Genomic DNA, 15024 nt, shown 5'->3' with positions numbered 1-15024 from the left:
TTTCGGACAAACCTCGTCCAATTTCTGGCAAACTTAAGGTGTTTTGGTCATTGGTGTAGCATGAAACCATCTCGGTTTATATTACTACAACCAGCAAGGATGCAGCGACTCGGCATATTTGTGGAAAATCCAAAATTATTCTTCGTTCGAGTCCATCTACCCCACATATTGATAAATTGATTTATACATACTGCATAATACATACTGTGCATAATACATACTGTAATAATACATACTACATAATACATACATAATACCACAAGCATAATACATACTGTGCATACTTTCTCTCAAAATAATACCGCGATGCAACCCGTACACAGTACAGATCTGGTAGTGCACTTCCAGGTAAGACGTTACGGCTATTCTGAAGAAGAACTTTTTGAATTTTAATCGCAAATTTACCTTCATTATAATTCAAAAAATCGAGGAAAAAAACATCATATCGGTTTTTTGAGGTACCAAGGCATGGATGAGTGTTGAGGTGGTTTGAGCATTTGGTTCCCCTTGATGGATTCCTTCGTACCTACAAATCATTTTCACAACATAATTTTTTTTTTATAAATACAGCACTGCAATACAGATGAGAAACTAGAGGGGGAGCACTCGGTAGAGTGCAAAACCTCCGCCGCCAATACTGCTAGGTCACTCAAGTGAACCTGATATCCTATTCATTCAATTTGATGTCAACAGTGCTCATAGAGTTATAGTTTGCAACTTTCCCTTTTACATTCTGAATTCATTCGTCATAACTAGATTCCTTGAGACAGAAATTGATTTTACGTGGGTATATCCACCTGAAGTTCCAAAATCAGCCGCAATTATAATTTTGGCATGTTTTTTGTTGGAAATCACTTATAACATGTAGAAATGCAAAAAAAAAAAAATCTAAATTGTGTTGAAAAATTTTTTTTGGGGGGGGGGGGGGGTTGGAAATCACTTAAAACATGCAGAAATGCAAAAAAAATTCAAATCTTTTTCAAAATGGCCACCATAGCAGCCATATTAGATTTTGGACCAAGTCCAAAATCTAATGGCATGATTCTTGGACCATACCTTATCCCCCCACCAAGTTTCGTCGAAATCCGTCAAGGAGTTTTTCCGTAATACTGTTCACAAACAAACAAACAAACAAACAGAAAGGGGTGAAAACAGTAACTAAACCTCCGATCTTCGATGGCGGAGGTTAACAACAGCTTGGGGAAATTCAAGACTACCTGGTCACCAGAGCTAGCAGCGTTGCCACTGATACGAATGCTGTGCAAGTTACTGTGGTGCTTAAACCTGTCGAACCAAGCTTAACCGACTCTACCTCCCTCCGACCAACGGCTCTTTTTTTTATAAAAAGTACAAAACTCTTATCAGGAATCGGTGTTCGACGGGGAGCACTCAGCAAAGTATTACTGCACAATTACGATGCATTGTGTGGTTTTTAGTTCTTAAATCATGCAAAGATTATAGTTGCATTCTTTTTCTGACCCAGAGAACACACATCATACTCCAGTGGAGGTTGAGAATAAAGAGGATACGATAATTGGGGATGAAAAATGGGATGAGAAATTACAGAAAATGAGGTGAGAAGAGCTGTTGAACAGATAAAGAATGAGAAGGCTCAGGTGACAACTTCCCTGCGGAGCTGTTCAAGTTCGTGGGAGTGGAAATGGAGATGTGGATGACCAGAGTGATCCGAGTGGTGTGGAGGACGGAAAAACTCAAGGATTGGCACAGGATCATCATCCCATTCCTCAATAAGGGAAGTCGACAGGACTGTAATAATACATGAGGGATCAGTCTATCAAGAGTGCCGTGGAAGATTTTCACCAGGGTGTGACTGAACAGAATCACTAAAGCCCTGATGATGGCACTGCATGACAACCCGTTCAGGTTTAAAGTGGGCCAAAGACGCAAAGATCAGATTGTCGCAATATGATACTTGATCGAGAATAACTACGAAATGACTAAGACTTCAAACAGGCATATGACTGGATGGAGGGAAGGACTTTGGTAGGTGCAAGAAACACATGGAAACCACAGGAAGTGATCAGGTTGATCAGAGTTTTGTATGAGGATACAGAGGCCAGTGTGAGAATTGGGGAAGAACATTCAGAATGGTTTATGGTAAAGACTGGAGTGAGGCAGGGAAGCATCTCATCTCCCAGCACATTCAACATCATATTTTTCTTCTTCTTTCGTATGCAGCATAAGGCTGTGGGGTGACGTCATTAGCTGAGGGCACAGATGTGCCACCGATGCAATGTCCTCTGTAGGTTAAGGCAGGCATTTGGAATTTGATCAGGGTGCCGGTGATAGCTTACCTACTCTTTGCGAAGGATACCGGGGGATTTTTAACGTCCACCAACTGTTGCCGGCAGCTGGGACGCCAACACATTGTTGACTCACCCTGAGCATCATATTGTACTACGTGTTTCATATAATTGATAAAGTAAGTCAAATCGGGGGAAGGAGTCCTGAATAAAGATCAGAAACTGTTGAACTTGGAATATGGAGATGATGCAGTCTTGCTGGCTGTGACAGTTACTTGCAACACTCAGAAGGATCAGTGATGAAAGTGAGAAATTTGATTTGAAGGTGGGTATTCCTAAGACAAAGTGGGTGATGCTGACAAGGTAGAATCAAAGGAGAGATGAAGGATTGAAGATAAGAGATGAAGCAATTCAGAAAGTAGATTAGTTTGTTCACTTGGGACGCAAGGTAACAAACAGATAAGTGAAGTAGTAACACGTAAGTGAAGAGAAGGCTGGCATTGGTGGAAGGGCTGTTCAATACTCTGATCAAAGATCTCTGGAGAAGGGATGTAAGCCTGCAGACCAAGATTAAGGTGTACGATGTAGCAGCAACCTCTGTGGTGCTGTACAGGTCAAGAGTTGGAGAAAAGGAGACCAAATGGTTTTGATAGTAGATGACTGAGAATAATACTTGGGATTCGCTGGATGTGGAGAGTAACCAACGAGGAAGTGAGGATGAAAACTGGTCAGAGGAACTTAAGTGAGCTGAGACCGACCCTCATGAGGCTCCTTCCGTTAGAACGGTGTCACCAAGCAATTGTGAACAAAGATTGCAGATTGGAAGCTGAAAATTCCCACCTCCCTACAAGCCTACAACATTTCATGGTTAAAGTCGCACTTTGCAGGTTATCACAAAACAAAATATTTTGGGTTTTATTTTTACTGATTGCCGAAAATGTATTTTTCATGATATTTAGGATCAAACTTATTCTGCAAACGGGTTAAACCACAACAACATAAAGGCATGGGGAAAAATGGGTTGTTGAAGCTTAAAGGGGATGTTTGTGGCACATTTTAACCATTTCTCCAAGAATAAATTACTTGTATATTAGGAAAAAGAATAACAAAACCCCTATGACGTTTCTTTGACTCTTATGAGCATCTTGTTCCTCAAACATTTTGAATGCCCCATGCAAGTGCAGTAGCCAAGTTCCACTGAGCTTGTAAAAATTTCATTTGATCAGCAGAGTAACTTTCTTCATTGAATAATAAATGCGTAAAGAAATAACGATAGATCAATAAACAACCTCACTTTTTTTTTCTGAAATAAAGCACAATGTGTGCCGATCAAGACATTTCAAGTTCATTCATCAAAATGTACGGTGCACTCAATTATGACTTGGGAAAGACAGTTTGATGTGGAAATGGTCAGAAACAACATCTGAATGCAGAGCAAGTATCATGTCCACTCATAATGAATTTTTTTTTAAGTTCCACAAGATGAACTACATACCCATGTGAGGACTTCCTAAAGTTCCGATCTTCAGATTTCCAACATTCATACCACTCCGACAGATATCCTTGGCCTGAAAAGACAAGAAAGTTGGTGAGATCAATTCACATTCACTTTCTTGACAAGAACTTCATAGAGTAGATGACAGACAGAAATGTAAACATTTCCATACCCGCTTTTCTGATTCAGCAAGAACAAATCCATAACATTCGGAAAGCTCCTTTTCAGTCCGGCCATTTCCTCTCATTTTCTTGCGCCACTCTGTGAACTGCAAAGACATAAGGAGCATATTCTCAGCAAGCCAAGAAGACAAAAGCTGAGTCGCATTTTAAACGTTGTGCAAAATTTGCAGCAGCATTCACCCCAGTGTCTTAGATGTCAAACAACAGCAAGACTATCCAGATGATTCCATATGATCAAAATTTCAGGAGATGGATCGCACCACACGTCATCGACTCATCGTAAAAGCCATCCGATTATTATGATAACATGTAGCATTATGGATTATACATAATGCTGTATTGAGAAAAAAAGAGAGACATTTTCAAAACGGTGGAGGTAGAAGATGGCACAGTGTAGTGGGGACGGCTCACAGACTCTACTTTTCTGGCATCCTTACAGTCCAGACAATAAACAGCACACTGACCATTTCCCACTCAAAGCATTCGTAAAGAGTTGGAGCTCATCCAGACTCCTCAATTCTGCTTCTTGTCCAGATCTTTTCAATGAGGAGAAAAATTTGATGAGGCATTTCACAAGATAAGGTACTGGAGTTTCCATTGTCAAACCAGCAAGCCAATAAAACAAGGCTGAGATGCAAGCTTGTGGAATAAATTCATCACTTAATGAAAGTGTGAAGTTTCTCCCAGCACGATGAGGATGAAGCAAATTAAGTTCGAAATTTTCAGAAGGAACACAAGAGGGGTTGTTTGTTTCTCAAGTGACATGGCATACATTTACAAATGTATGCAGAGTAGACGTGATATCAACCCACATACAAGAGTGAGCAAAGCTAAAATATAATTATTTTTTAAGTAGTAAATAAAGCTTTTGCACATGGCACACGTCTATTTACTCATGTGCAAAGAACCATGATGTCCAAGTTGCACAGTGTATAGGCTGTCTTCACTGTAGTCTGCAGATCCAGATTTTCAGGTTTCATTTGGAGAATACATTGAATGGAAGCCAAACACATGACCAAGAGCAGCAGAGATCAAAATATATGCAAAAGAGCAAAAGTTTTCCAGTTTGAATTATGCAGATGACTGTTCTTACATAATATAGATGCTGATCTCATTTGTCCATGACCGAGATCGTTGGAGGTGGCATGTTGAGTTTTTTTTTTGGACAAATGGACCTGGCAGTACCAATGTCCACTCTGGGATAAACTGGGATAAGCATTTAGAAGTTGGTCAGGATTACTGCCAGTAACTCACCTACCAACTGTCATTCAAGTTTCGAAGAACGAATAAAACTTTAATTTGGCAAACGTTTTTATTACACATTCGTCACAAAGTGAATATGCAGTACTGTACGCCCATAAAATAAGCATGCACCAACACTGTTAGTGGGAAGAATGAACCTGCTGCAAAGCTACCAGGTTTGTTTGGAGTTATTTTCTTGACACTCGCAAAGAAATTTCATCTGATATGTCGAACTGCTTTTAATTTTGAACTCTGAAATGGAGATATGGTGAACTCTGAGTTGCTCAAAGTTCAAAGACCAACAGAAGATCTAGGCAGGAAAATTGAGCAAGGGAGGGAGGGGGGTGCGAAGATCGGCCTTTGTATGAGCAGAAAGGAAATGAGAGCAACAGATAGTGAGCTGAAAAAAAAATTACTGGGAAAGTACAAGTGGCTTCACCATGAGTATGGTGAAAAGAGAGCACATGTGTATACTCTCTCTAATGTTCCATTTGTTATGTTGCGTCGTGATCCGTTCAGTGTTGTAGTTCTTCCACAAACCTTGACTTTCTATACAAAAAACCCCCAAAAATCGTTGAAGTTGATTTTGGGGATGGATATTTTTTAGGATTTATACGATTGTTGGATTATTCTGTTGTATTTACATATACCATTTATTTTCCTTTTGATAAAAGTGTATTTCCTGTTTTGGTTTTATTTCGCCAAAATAAATTTGGATTCGGCTCAACATTTTCAGACCAAATTTGCCGAAATGCCAACAGGTTTTACAACCCAGCTTAACCCTGCCAACTTTTGTTGAAATACACTGTGACATTCAATGCCCAACAGCAATTAATGCTTGCAGACAGGTCCCCAACTGAACTTGCCATCTAATAGATGACACTTATGACACCAGCCCAACATTTTATAGTCAGGTCGAGATTCGAACAGACGAGAAAAGCTCAAAGGCAAGTGGATTAACTACATCTGTGTCATCTCATCAGACAATAATCTACATTGCATTCCCTCAAAAATAAAATATTGTTTTTGCAGGAGTTTTAGTTAAACTGCCTCCAAGTGAAATGCTCCCATGTTGAGGCGGTAATTCAATTTTTACTCATTTCCTATTTAGGGTAATTATCAATCTATTTAAAATTGATTTTACAAGTGCAAACAAATTATCTGTTGGCTTTTCATTCAACAATACAGTAATACCTAGCGAAACGCTTCCCTGCAGAACGATTCATTGCAGAGCTCCCTCGAGAAAGCTTTAATAAATAAAAATTAACAATAATTTTAAAAAGGAAGAAAATCCATCACATGCAGTGCTTGCCAAGCAAACGCATCCACCACCATTATTTGTATGCACAGTGCATATGCTACCCGCCGACCTATATTTACTCCGCCGCACACTCAAGCAGCTGGTTGAGACAACATATGGTCAAGATGAGCAGCCGATTAGGGACTTCTGGAAGACTTGCAACATCAAGAAGGCCTTCAGAAACATCAGCACATCCTGGGAGGAAGTCACCAGCACTTGCATGAACAGTGTCTGGCGAAAGGTATGGCCGAAGACACTGAACAACTTTGCGAGGTTTGAGGAGGTGGAGCCAGCTTACTGATGATATTACAATAATTTTTTTTTTAAATAAAATAATGTTTTCCATATGTATTATTATTATTACCACAACTCTTATGAAGCTGTCATGTGCTCGAAATAACGCAATTAGGGATGCATATGCCTGGTGTTGGCTTAATGGTTAGGGCGGCAGGCTTGGGATCCTCGAATCCTGAGTTGAAATCCCGCTCGGCCGTTGAATTAATACGAGGTGGGGTTGACTCTGCCTGTCATTCTTCCGAAGTCAGCAAAATTAGTGCGAGCTTGCTGGTATCCTGTGTCGGAGTGGCGACCCGGCCAGGGATGTGCCCAATAGCCCAGGAGACTGCTTAGGCAGCACCAACACTCTGCAGAGTATGGTCCCAAGGGATGAATGGATGGATGGAACGCATCTCAAAATAAACAATGATATAAAGACCCCTTTCAGCACATTTTCAATTTGCACTCTCCTCTTTAGGAAGGCATCCTGAGTGCGAAGCGAGGTATTAGTGTCCAGTAAACCCTCCACATGGGTGAAACGGCAGAACTTTTGAAAAAAGGAAAAAGGAGATTTTCTTACGGGGGTCTAGGGGTAGGCTCCCCCAGAAATTTTTGAAAATTATATATCAAAATGTACATTTAGGGGGTGATCCTGCCCATATTGTAACAAAAAAAAACCTACACAAATGAAAGGGATATTTGGGGAAGAATTATTTTTATATTTCACCTGAACAGTCATTAACAGAGCCTAGTGATGGCTTAACAGTTAGGGTGGCTGGCTTAAGATCTCGGGGTCTTAGGTTTGAGCCCCTCTCCAACTGTTGAATTAACACCAGGCGGGTTGACTCAGTCAGTCATCCTTCCGAGGTTAGAAAAATGAGTAACAGAGGGCACTGCATCAGTGGGCACTGCATCAGCGTTGGCCAGCAGTCGGAGTCATGAACATATAAGTAAGGCCAAAAAAAAAAAAAAATGTTGCATTGGCGTAACAGGTCACTGAAAAATAGGGTAGGTCGGTCGGGATCTTTTTTTTTTTTTTTTTTCCTAATAAATCCCTCCCAAAATCTCCCCCGGCTCGAGTACCACCCTTTTTGTCGGCGGGTTCTGTCCGAAACACTTCCGGGTTTTTGCGATCGCGATCGCAATCAACAAAATACTTGAAAACGATAGCAAAACAACAAAAATAGCAATAAAATAGGGTCGGCAAAATTTTTCGATAGCAAAAAAACAAAAAAAAAAAACGTAGGGTCGGCGGAATTTTTAGGGTCGGGCGGGTTACGCCAATGCAACATTTTTTTTTTTGGCCTAACGGGAATACGTCTAAGGAGTATAAATGCCACAAGGGAATGGTAAGTTACTGAGGTACTTAGCCGAATAGCCCTCTGGAACCCGGCAGGACCGAAGGCAGGAATGTAGATGAAGGAGCCAAGAAGAAATAGACTCTGGACTCTTCAGACAAGCTTCACCAACCCACGTAGGGCAACGCGAGATGTGCAAGGTACCACAAAGGCAAAGAAGAGTTCTTTACACATGAGCCACACAAAGGTGCCAATATAAAGGGAAGAATCATTACCAGTGAAACTCAACGATAAGGGTTGCCCTTTTCAGCACAACACCAGGTACAGAAGATCTCTGTAGAGTGGAATACACCTGTTTGTCACCAACAAATGGCAGTCGTTTGTGCCTAAAACTCCAAGCAGGCGGATCTTTAGCGTGGAAGGAAAAGACGGCTGAGGCGTTCGCAATCCGAGTCAATCCTTTATTCCAACATCCAGGTCGTCTCTCTTCCAGTTGCACCTGGTTCCGATCAACCCAAGCGAGAATATTTACTCATTATAACATGTAAAAGATGCCGTGATAGATCGCAATGGCATGAAAGTTCTCCTTGACCTTTTGTGAGACTATTGAGGAAGAATTATACCGAAGGATAAATAGCAAGTCCCATCTCGGTGATAACTCAAGCAGTCTTCTACAGCTATTATAAATCGCCCACGAGGGATGAATGAACGTCACAGCCTTCCATTTTGATCAGGGAAACCCCCATCTTTTCCTTTTCCCTTTTACAATTTCCTCCGTCTTCTTATAAACTCAATCTCTCCACATTTTCATTCCAAAGAGCATCACTCCAATCACAAATTAATACCATCAATATAACAAAATAAAATGTGAACAAACACTCATGATGTAAACGAATATAAATGCCATTCTAACATGATAAGGAAAGACGAACCTGCCGGCAAGGAAAGGTGGACGCGCAACACTGACGTACACACACAGTCTCCTGCCTGGCGGACATCTAATCACGGAAACACGCTTGCAAGCTTTTGTACCTGGTAACTTCTACAAAACTAGCTCATAATAAAAACTACCACGGGAGTAATTCACGTAATCATGGCCATAATGAGTTATTGCGCTAGCATTTCACCCCATCCGGATGAAATGGGTTTATAAAGGAATCAGCATATCGGAATGCACCTTAATTCCGAATAATCGCGGCATGTTTATCTGATGACGGACATACAGAAACCTCTGTATGGGTCGTTACAAAAATACGGATTTCCGTAAGATATGGAAGGAGTATCACCCATTTTTGTCAGGTCAGGTTCGATCTGTGACCTGCTACAGGTACCATGTAAACCTGTACTAACCTGTTCCATGGTCGGGTTGTCGGCGACTAAACCGTCTCCCCCACCAGGTTTTCTGGTGAGGAGGGTGTTTGGATATGGACACCCAGCAGGATTAAAAACAAAACCTGTCAAAGGGCAGAGGAGCTCCTTGTGAGCCAATGGCCATCCATATCTAGTGCTCAACTGTGTCTGCGGACGTCCTCCTGCAGTTGGGTCACTTCTTATTAGGAGGTTGGTGGCAGGATTTGCACTCCGGCCACCGTAAAACCCTTCATTCCGCAAAACGCAAAAACGCAAAAAAATCTGAAAACCCACTCCGTGGGAGTCCCTCCTGTGCAGCTTCCCTTCGCAGGGCAGCTCACCGGATGACGGGATTGGGGCAAAGCCTTCGGGACCCCCAATCTTTGATAGGAGGGAAACCACGGGGTAACATCCCTGGGTCAGATTGCGTGAGAGTGTGTCGGAGTGGTGCTGAGGTGTCGTCCACCAGACGGCGGTCTCCTTGGGTTAACCTGAGGGTTAACCTTCGGTCCCTTCGGGTGGGTGCCTGGAATGTCCTATCCCTAAGAGAGGATGATCACCTGCCTCTGTTATCATCTGAGCTCAAGCGTTTGGACATCGGGATTGCAACTCTCTCTGAGGTTCGGAGACCGGATTGCGGCGAGATAATGGTGGGTGGTTACACCTACTATTGGTCTGGTCGCTCTGATGGTTACCATACCCAAGGAGTTGCTGTAGCTGTGTCCAATAAGCTGACCCCAATGATAATTGAGGTAACACCGGTCAACGAGCATATTATGAGATTAAGGATTCGTCACTCCTTAGGTGTCATTTCCCTGGTCTCTGTTTATGCTCCGACTGAGGCGAGTGATCTCACCGTGAAGGATGCATTCTACGCCACACTCGAGTCTGTGGTTGATCAGTGCCCCAGACGAGATACACTTCTAGTCTTGGGGGATTTCAATGCATCGACTGGAACTGATAGGGACGGTTATGAGGTGTGTGTTGGTCCCCATGGGTCAGGAACTATGAACCAGAATAGCACTAAGTTCCTTGACTTTGCAAGAAGTCATGGACTTAGGGTGGCTGGTTCATGGTTTCAGCGCCCACAAGATCATCGCTGGACTTGGTATTCCAACGCTGGCGGTGTGGCAAAGGAGATTGACCATGTCCTCATTGACGGTCGTTGGAGGATGATCCAGAACTGCAGGGTCTACCGGAGTGTTCAGTTCCTCAATACTGACCACAGGCTTGTTGTAGCAACTCTAAAGCTGCACCTTAAATCCTGGAGAATGGTACCATCCCAGCCGAGGCTGGATGTTGCCAAGCTCAGGGATGAGAGAGTAGCTGAGGAGTTTGCGAACAGGCTGAGTGGACACTTGGGGGTCTGGGTGCTTTGGGGGGTCCTGAAGAGTTGTGGAGTGCCTTCAAGACCACCGTCCTTGATGTTGCCGGTGGATGCCTTGGAGCTCACCGCAGGGCAAAGAAGAATTTTGTCTCTCAAGGGACACTGGATACCATTGACCAGAGTCGCAGGGCCAGGCTGAATGGCAGAGCTGAGCTGTTCAGGGAGCTGAGGCGTAAAACTGTATGTGCACTGAGGGTGGACAAGGAGGCCTATGTGCGAGGAATCTGTGAGGGGGTAGAGCATCACCTGTGGACAGGTGATTCTCGTCCCGCTTACAGGGGAATTCGCGCATTACGTTCATCCAAGCCCATCCCTCGGAGCACTACAGTTCGAGCAGAGAGTGGTAGGCTCTTGACAGAGGAGTCTGAAGTGAAGGCCCGCTGGGCCGGTTACTTTGAGCGGTTGTACCAGGCTGATCCCCCAACTGTCGAGTTGGACGTCAAGGGTGTTACAATCCCTGTTGCTGACCCTCGAATCAACTGTGGTCCACCTTCGCTTGTGGAAACACGGGCTGCGGTGAACCAATTGAAACGGGGCAAAGCTCCAGGGATCTGTGGCATCCATGCCGAACTTCTCAAGGCTGGTGGAAATGCTGCACTCGTGTCATTGCATGCAGTTTTGTGCTCTGCCTGGAACACAGGCATCATCCCAACTGACTGGAAGAGGGGCCTTGTTGTCCCTCTCTGGAAAGGGAAGGGTGATCGCCAAGACTGCAACAACTACCGAGGGGTGACGCTGCTCTCAGTGCCGGGCAAGGTCTTTGCTCGGATAATTCTCGATAGGGTTCGCCACCATCTGCTTGAGCACCAGCGTCCAGAGCAGTCAGGCTTTACACCAAAGAGGTCAACGATTGACCGTATCCTTGCACTTCGTGTCCTCACCGAACGCAGACGAGAGTTTCGGCAGGGACTGCTTGCAGCCTATGTTGATCTCTGTAAAGCGTTCGATTCAGTGAATCGGGATGTCCTCTGGAGGATTCTTGGTCTTCGTGGGGTGCCACCAAAACTGATCGATCTGATGTCTGAACTCTACTCTGGTACTGAGAGTGCTGTGAAGTGTGGTGGTACCATCTCTGACTTATTTCCAGTTGTTACTGGAGTTCGTCAGGGATGTGTACTAGCCCCCACACTTTTCAGCACTTGTATGGACTGGATTCTAGGGAGGATGTCGGAGAGATCAAGTTGCGGTGCGTCATTTGGGAATGTCAAGATCTCGGACCTTGACTTTGCAGATGATGCAGTCATCTTTGCGGAGACTTTAGACATCCTCTTGGGGGCCCTCGAGGTGCTGAATGAGGAGTCGGAGCCGTTGGGATTACGGGTTTCTTGGGTCAAAACTAAGATCCAGGCTTTCGGTGACATCTTGGATGCTGCTGTCCCGTCTGTGTCTGTTTGTGGTGAGGATGTTGAGGTCGTGGAGAGATTCACTTACCTTGGCAGTGATATTCATGTCTCTGCTGGCTGCGAGTCAGAGGTCAATAGACGTCTGGGTCGGGCCTGGGGAGTAATGGATTCACTGGATCATGGGGTGTGGCGCTGCCGGTACATGTGCGGGAGGACGAAAGTCCGAGTCTTCAGGTCCTTGGTACTTCCAGTCTTGCTCTATGGGTGCGAGACTTGGACTCTGACCAAGGATCTGAGAAGGAGACAATTCCTTTGGTACCAGGTCTCTTCGGAGAATCCTTGGCTATCGCTGGTCGGATTTTGTGTCCAACGAGCGGTTGCTGAGAGAGACTCGGATGAGATTTGTTACCTGCATAGTCCGTGAGCGTCAGTTGCGGCTGTATGGACAGGTGGCTCGTTTTCCTGACTCTGATCCTGCTCACCAGATTCTCTCAGCGAGGGAGTCTCATGAGTGGAGGAGGCCAGTGGGTCGACCACGTGCCTCATGGTTGCAACAGGTTGACCATCATCTCAAGGAGATGGGGATGGGCCTGGCATCTGCCTGGGGGATGGCCAGACGGAGGCCCCTGGAGTACCGGCGGAAAGTGGACGCAGCGACGTGCTGTTCTGGCACATGCTCCCATACCTGACCTGACCTATCACCCATGCCTCCAATATCACGGATACTACTATGGCGGACAACCTACTGTGTTTCAATTCCGTTATCGTGGGATTTCATTTCGACCAATCACAGTTTTTGTGCTGAGATGAGTCATGGTTTGTCTCCTGTGCGTGAACAATTACCTCCTATTATGAGCCTTGTGGTGTTTCTCGTGCACCGTTTTTAATGAGCCCAAATGTAAAGCGATGGACAAAGTTCGTTTTGCCAAAAGGCAGAGAAAGGTTATGATGTTGGGCGAAAAGATAGATTTGTTAGATCGGCTGGCTCGAGGAGAAAATGCGGCATTTGTACGGTGCACCATTACGGGGTCAATGATTGTAGGGAGGACTTTCCCCATTGTACTCTTCCTCATTCCTAAACATTCATTATCCTTCAAACCTAATTCCCAAACGTTCATTTTCCAACTCTGTATTCAAACCCGATTGCCAAACACTTAATTTATGACTCCCGGATTTGAACCCTCGTTCTCACATTCTCACGCACAGCTCATGAAACAAAGCAAGGCAAATGGATTGATAACGGAACAGGTATTTAACACCGGTGAGACATGAGACAGAACAGGCTCTGGAAGGTGATTCCAGACTGGAGAAGTGAGGAATAAAAGAGTTGAGATGTGCAGTCAGCTTGGAGCTTGGAAGTTTAACCATGAGGGGCTCACTGTGAAAACATGAGCATCCTGGAGCACATAGGGAAGGTCGGAGGATTGAGAGAGCAGAGGGAAAAATATTGGAGAAGAGGCAGTAAAAAAAAACAGAGACCACCGACCTCCCTACAATGTGAAAGCAAGAGACCTTGTGCTTCGGCCTCATCCCGGGAGATTCCAATAATTTTGAGATCGTTTGATTGCACATTATCTGGGAGACAGATGTGATGCTGGGTACCATCCTTTAGTAGAGAGCAGTAATCAAAGGACAAAGGCCTTGTAGACTGTGAGTAGCTCTGATTCTCCAAGGAGAGACTTGGATCAATAGAGCATGCCAAGTCTGTGGCTAACTTTTGAGAACAGCCTTGCAATATGGTTAGCTCAGGAAAGGTCATGGCTGATGGTGAGGCCTACAAGTTCAAGCGACTGAACTTCTTCCAGTAGATGATGAAGGATATAGATAGGTAAGCCTGGTGTTGGTTAGGGTGGTGGGCTTGGGATCCGAGGATCCCGAGTTCAAATCCCCCTCGGCTGTTGAATTAATACCTGGTGGGGTTAACTCGGCCTGTCATCCTTCTGAGGTTGGCAAAATGAGTGCCAGCTTGCTGGTATCCTATGTCGGAGTGGCGACCCGTCCAGGATTGTATCCAATAGCCAAGGAGACTGCTTAGGCAGCACCAACGCTCTGCACAAAAGTATGGTCCCAATGGATGGATGGATAGATAGGTGGGTTTGATTGATGATCCTACTGTAACAACAGGGTGAGATTGAGATTTTCCAGGATTGAACGACATGTTCCATTTGTCAGACCAGTGTGTAATCATTTCCAGATCAGCAGAGAAAGTTGCAGCTGCGATCTGCATAGCAGAGGATTGGGGTACTGTAAGACAGAATGTGGAATAGTCCACAAAAAATAAGAGAGGGTTTTCCAGATCATTGGAGAGGTCATTTATGCAGAAGAGGAACAAGACTGGGTGCAAAACAATGACTTGGGGAACTCGAGGTTGCCAATAATGGCAACATGGTGATTGGGTTGAGTGGAGGAAGTGAGGCATCTTTGCCACAGGCAGAGAGTTTCGCAAACATAGCAAGATGCCAGTGTCAATTGCTGAGATATATGGAGGAAAATGATCCCCATGTCTTCTTTGGGATTGAGGGCCTTCAATCATTGCTGAAAGAGGAGTAGAAGAATGTCCGGAGATGATTCACCAATACAGAATCCGAAGCGATGGTCAAAGATAAGGCCGTTTAAAAACAGGAAAATCTTGACATCAGAAGCAAAGATGGATTTAATGGCTTTGCTTGAAATGAGAAACCAGCTCATTGGCCTTTAGTTGGTAGAGTTTGTTTATCTGCACCCTCCTTGTGGATGAGAGTGATGTTTGCTGGCTTCCATGCAGAGGGGAGGTGGCCAAAGGAGGACAGACTGTGTCTTCTTCTTCGTTCATATGTAGCATAATGCTGCGGGGTAGCATCATTGGCTGAGGGTGCTATTGTGCCGCTGATGCAATGCCTTCTGCTGG

General features: G+C 44.4%; 1 protein-coding gene across 2 annotated transcripts in view; it reads right to left on the bottom strand.

The window, feature by feature from the left end:
* The window catches only part of LOC147018377 (protein TASOR-like), a 128736-nt gene that overhangs the window by 105727 nt on the left and 7985 nt on the right, over positions 1–15024 (bottom strand). The window contains exons 3-4 of one of the 2 annotated variants that reach the window (XM_085897964.1): positions 3932–4027; positions 3760–3832 (exon numbers count right to left, since the gene is read on the bottom strand). The exons of the other annotated variant lie outside the window; for it this stretch is intronic. Coding sequence (XP_085754090.1) covers positions 3760–3832; positions 3932–4027 — 169 coding nt within the window. The remainder of the gene's footprint in view (positions 1–3759; positions 3833–3931; positions 4028–15024) is intronic. 2 annotated transcript variants of the gene reach the window in all.

Source organism: Eptatretus burgeri, chromosome 10 (assembly GCF_056783735.1).
Source record: "Eptatretus burgeri isolate ZD-2024b chromosome 10, Ebu_testis_v1, whole genome shotgun sequence".
In the NCBI taxonomy this organism is placed as follows: domain Eukaryota; kingdom Metazoa; phylum Chordata; class Myxini; order Myxiniformes; family Myxinidae; genus Eptatretus; species Eptatretus burgeri.
Note: the sequence above shows the minus strand (reverse complement) of the source record. Positions and strands in the feature narration are given on the sequence as shown.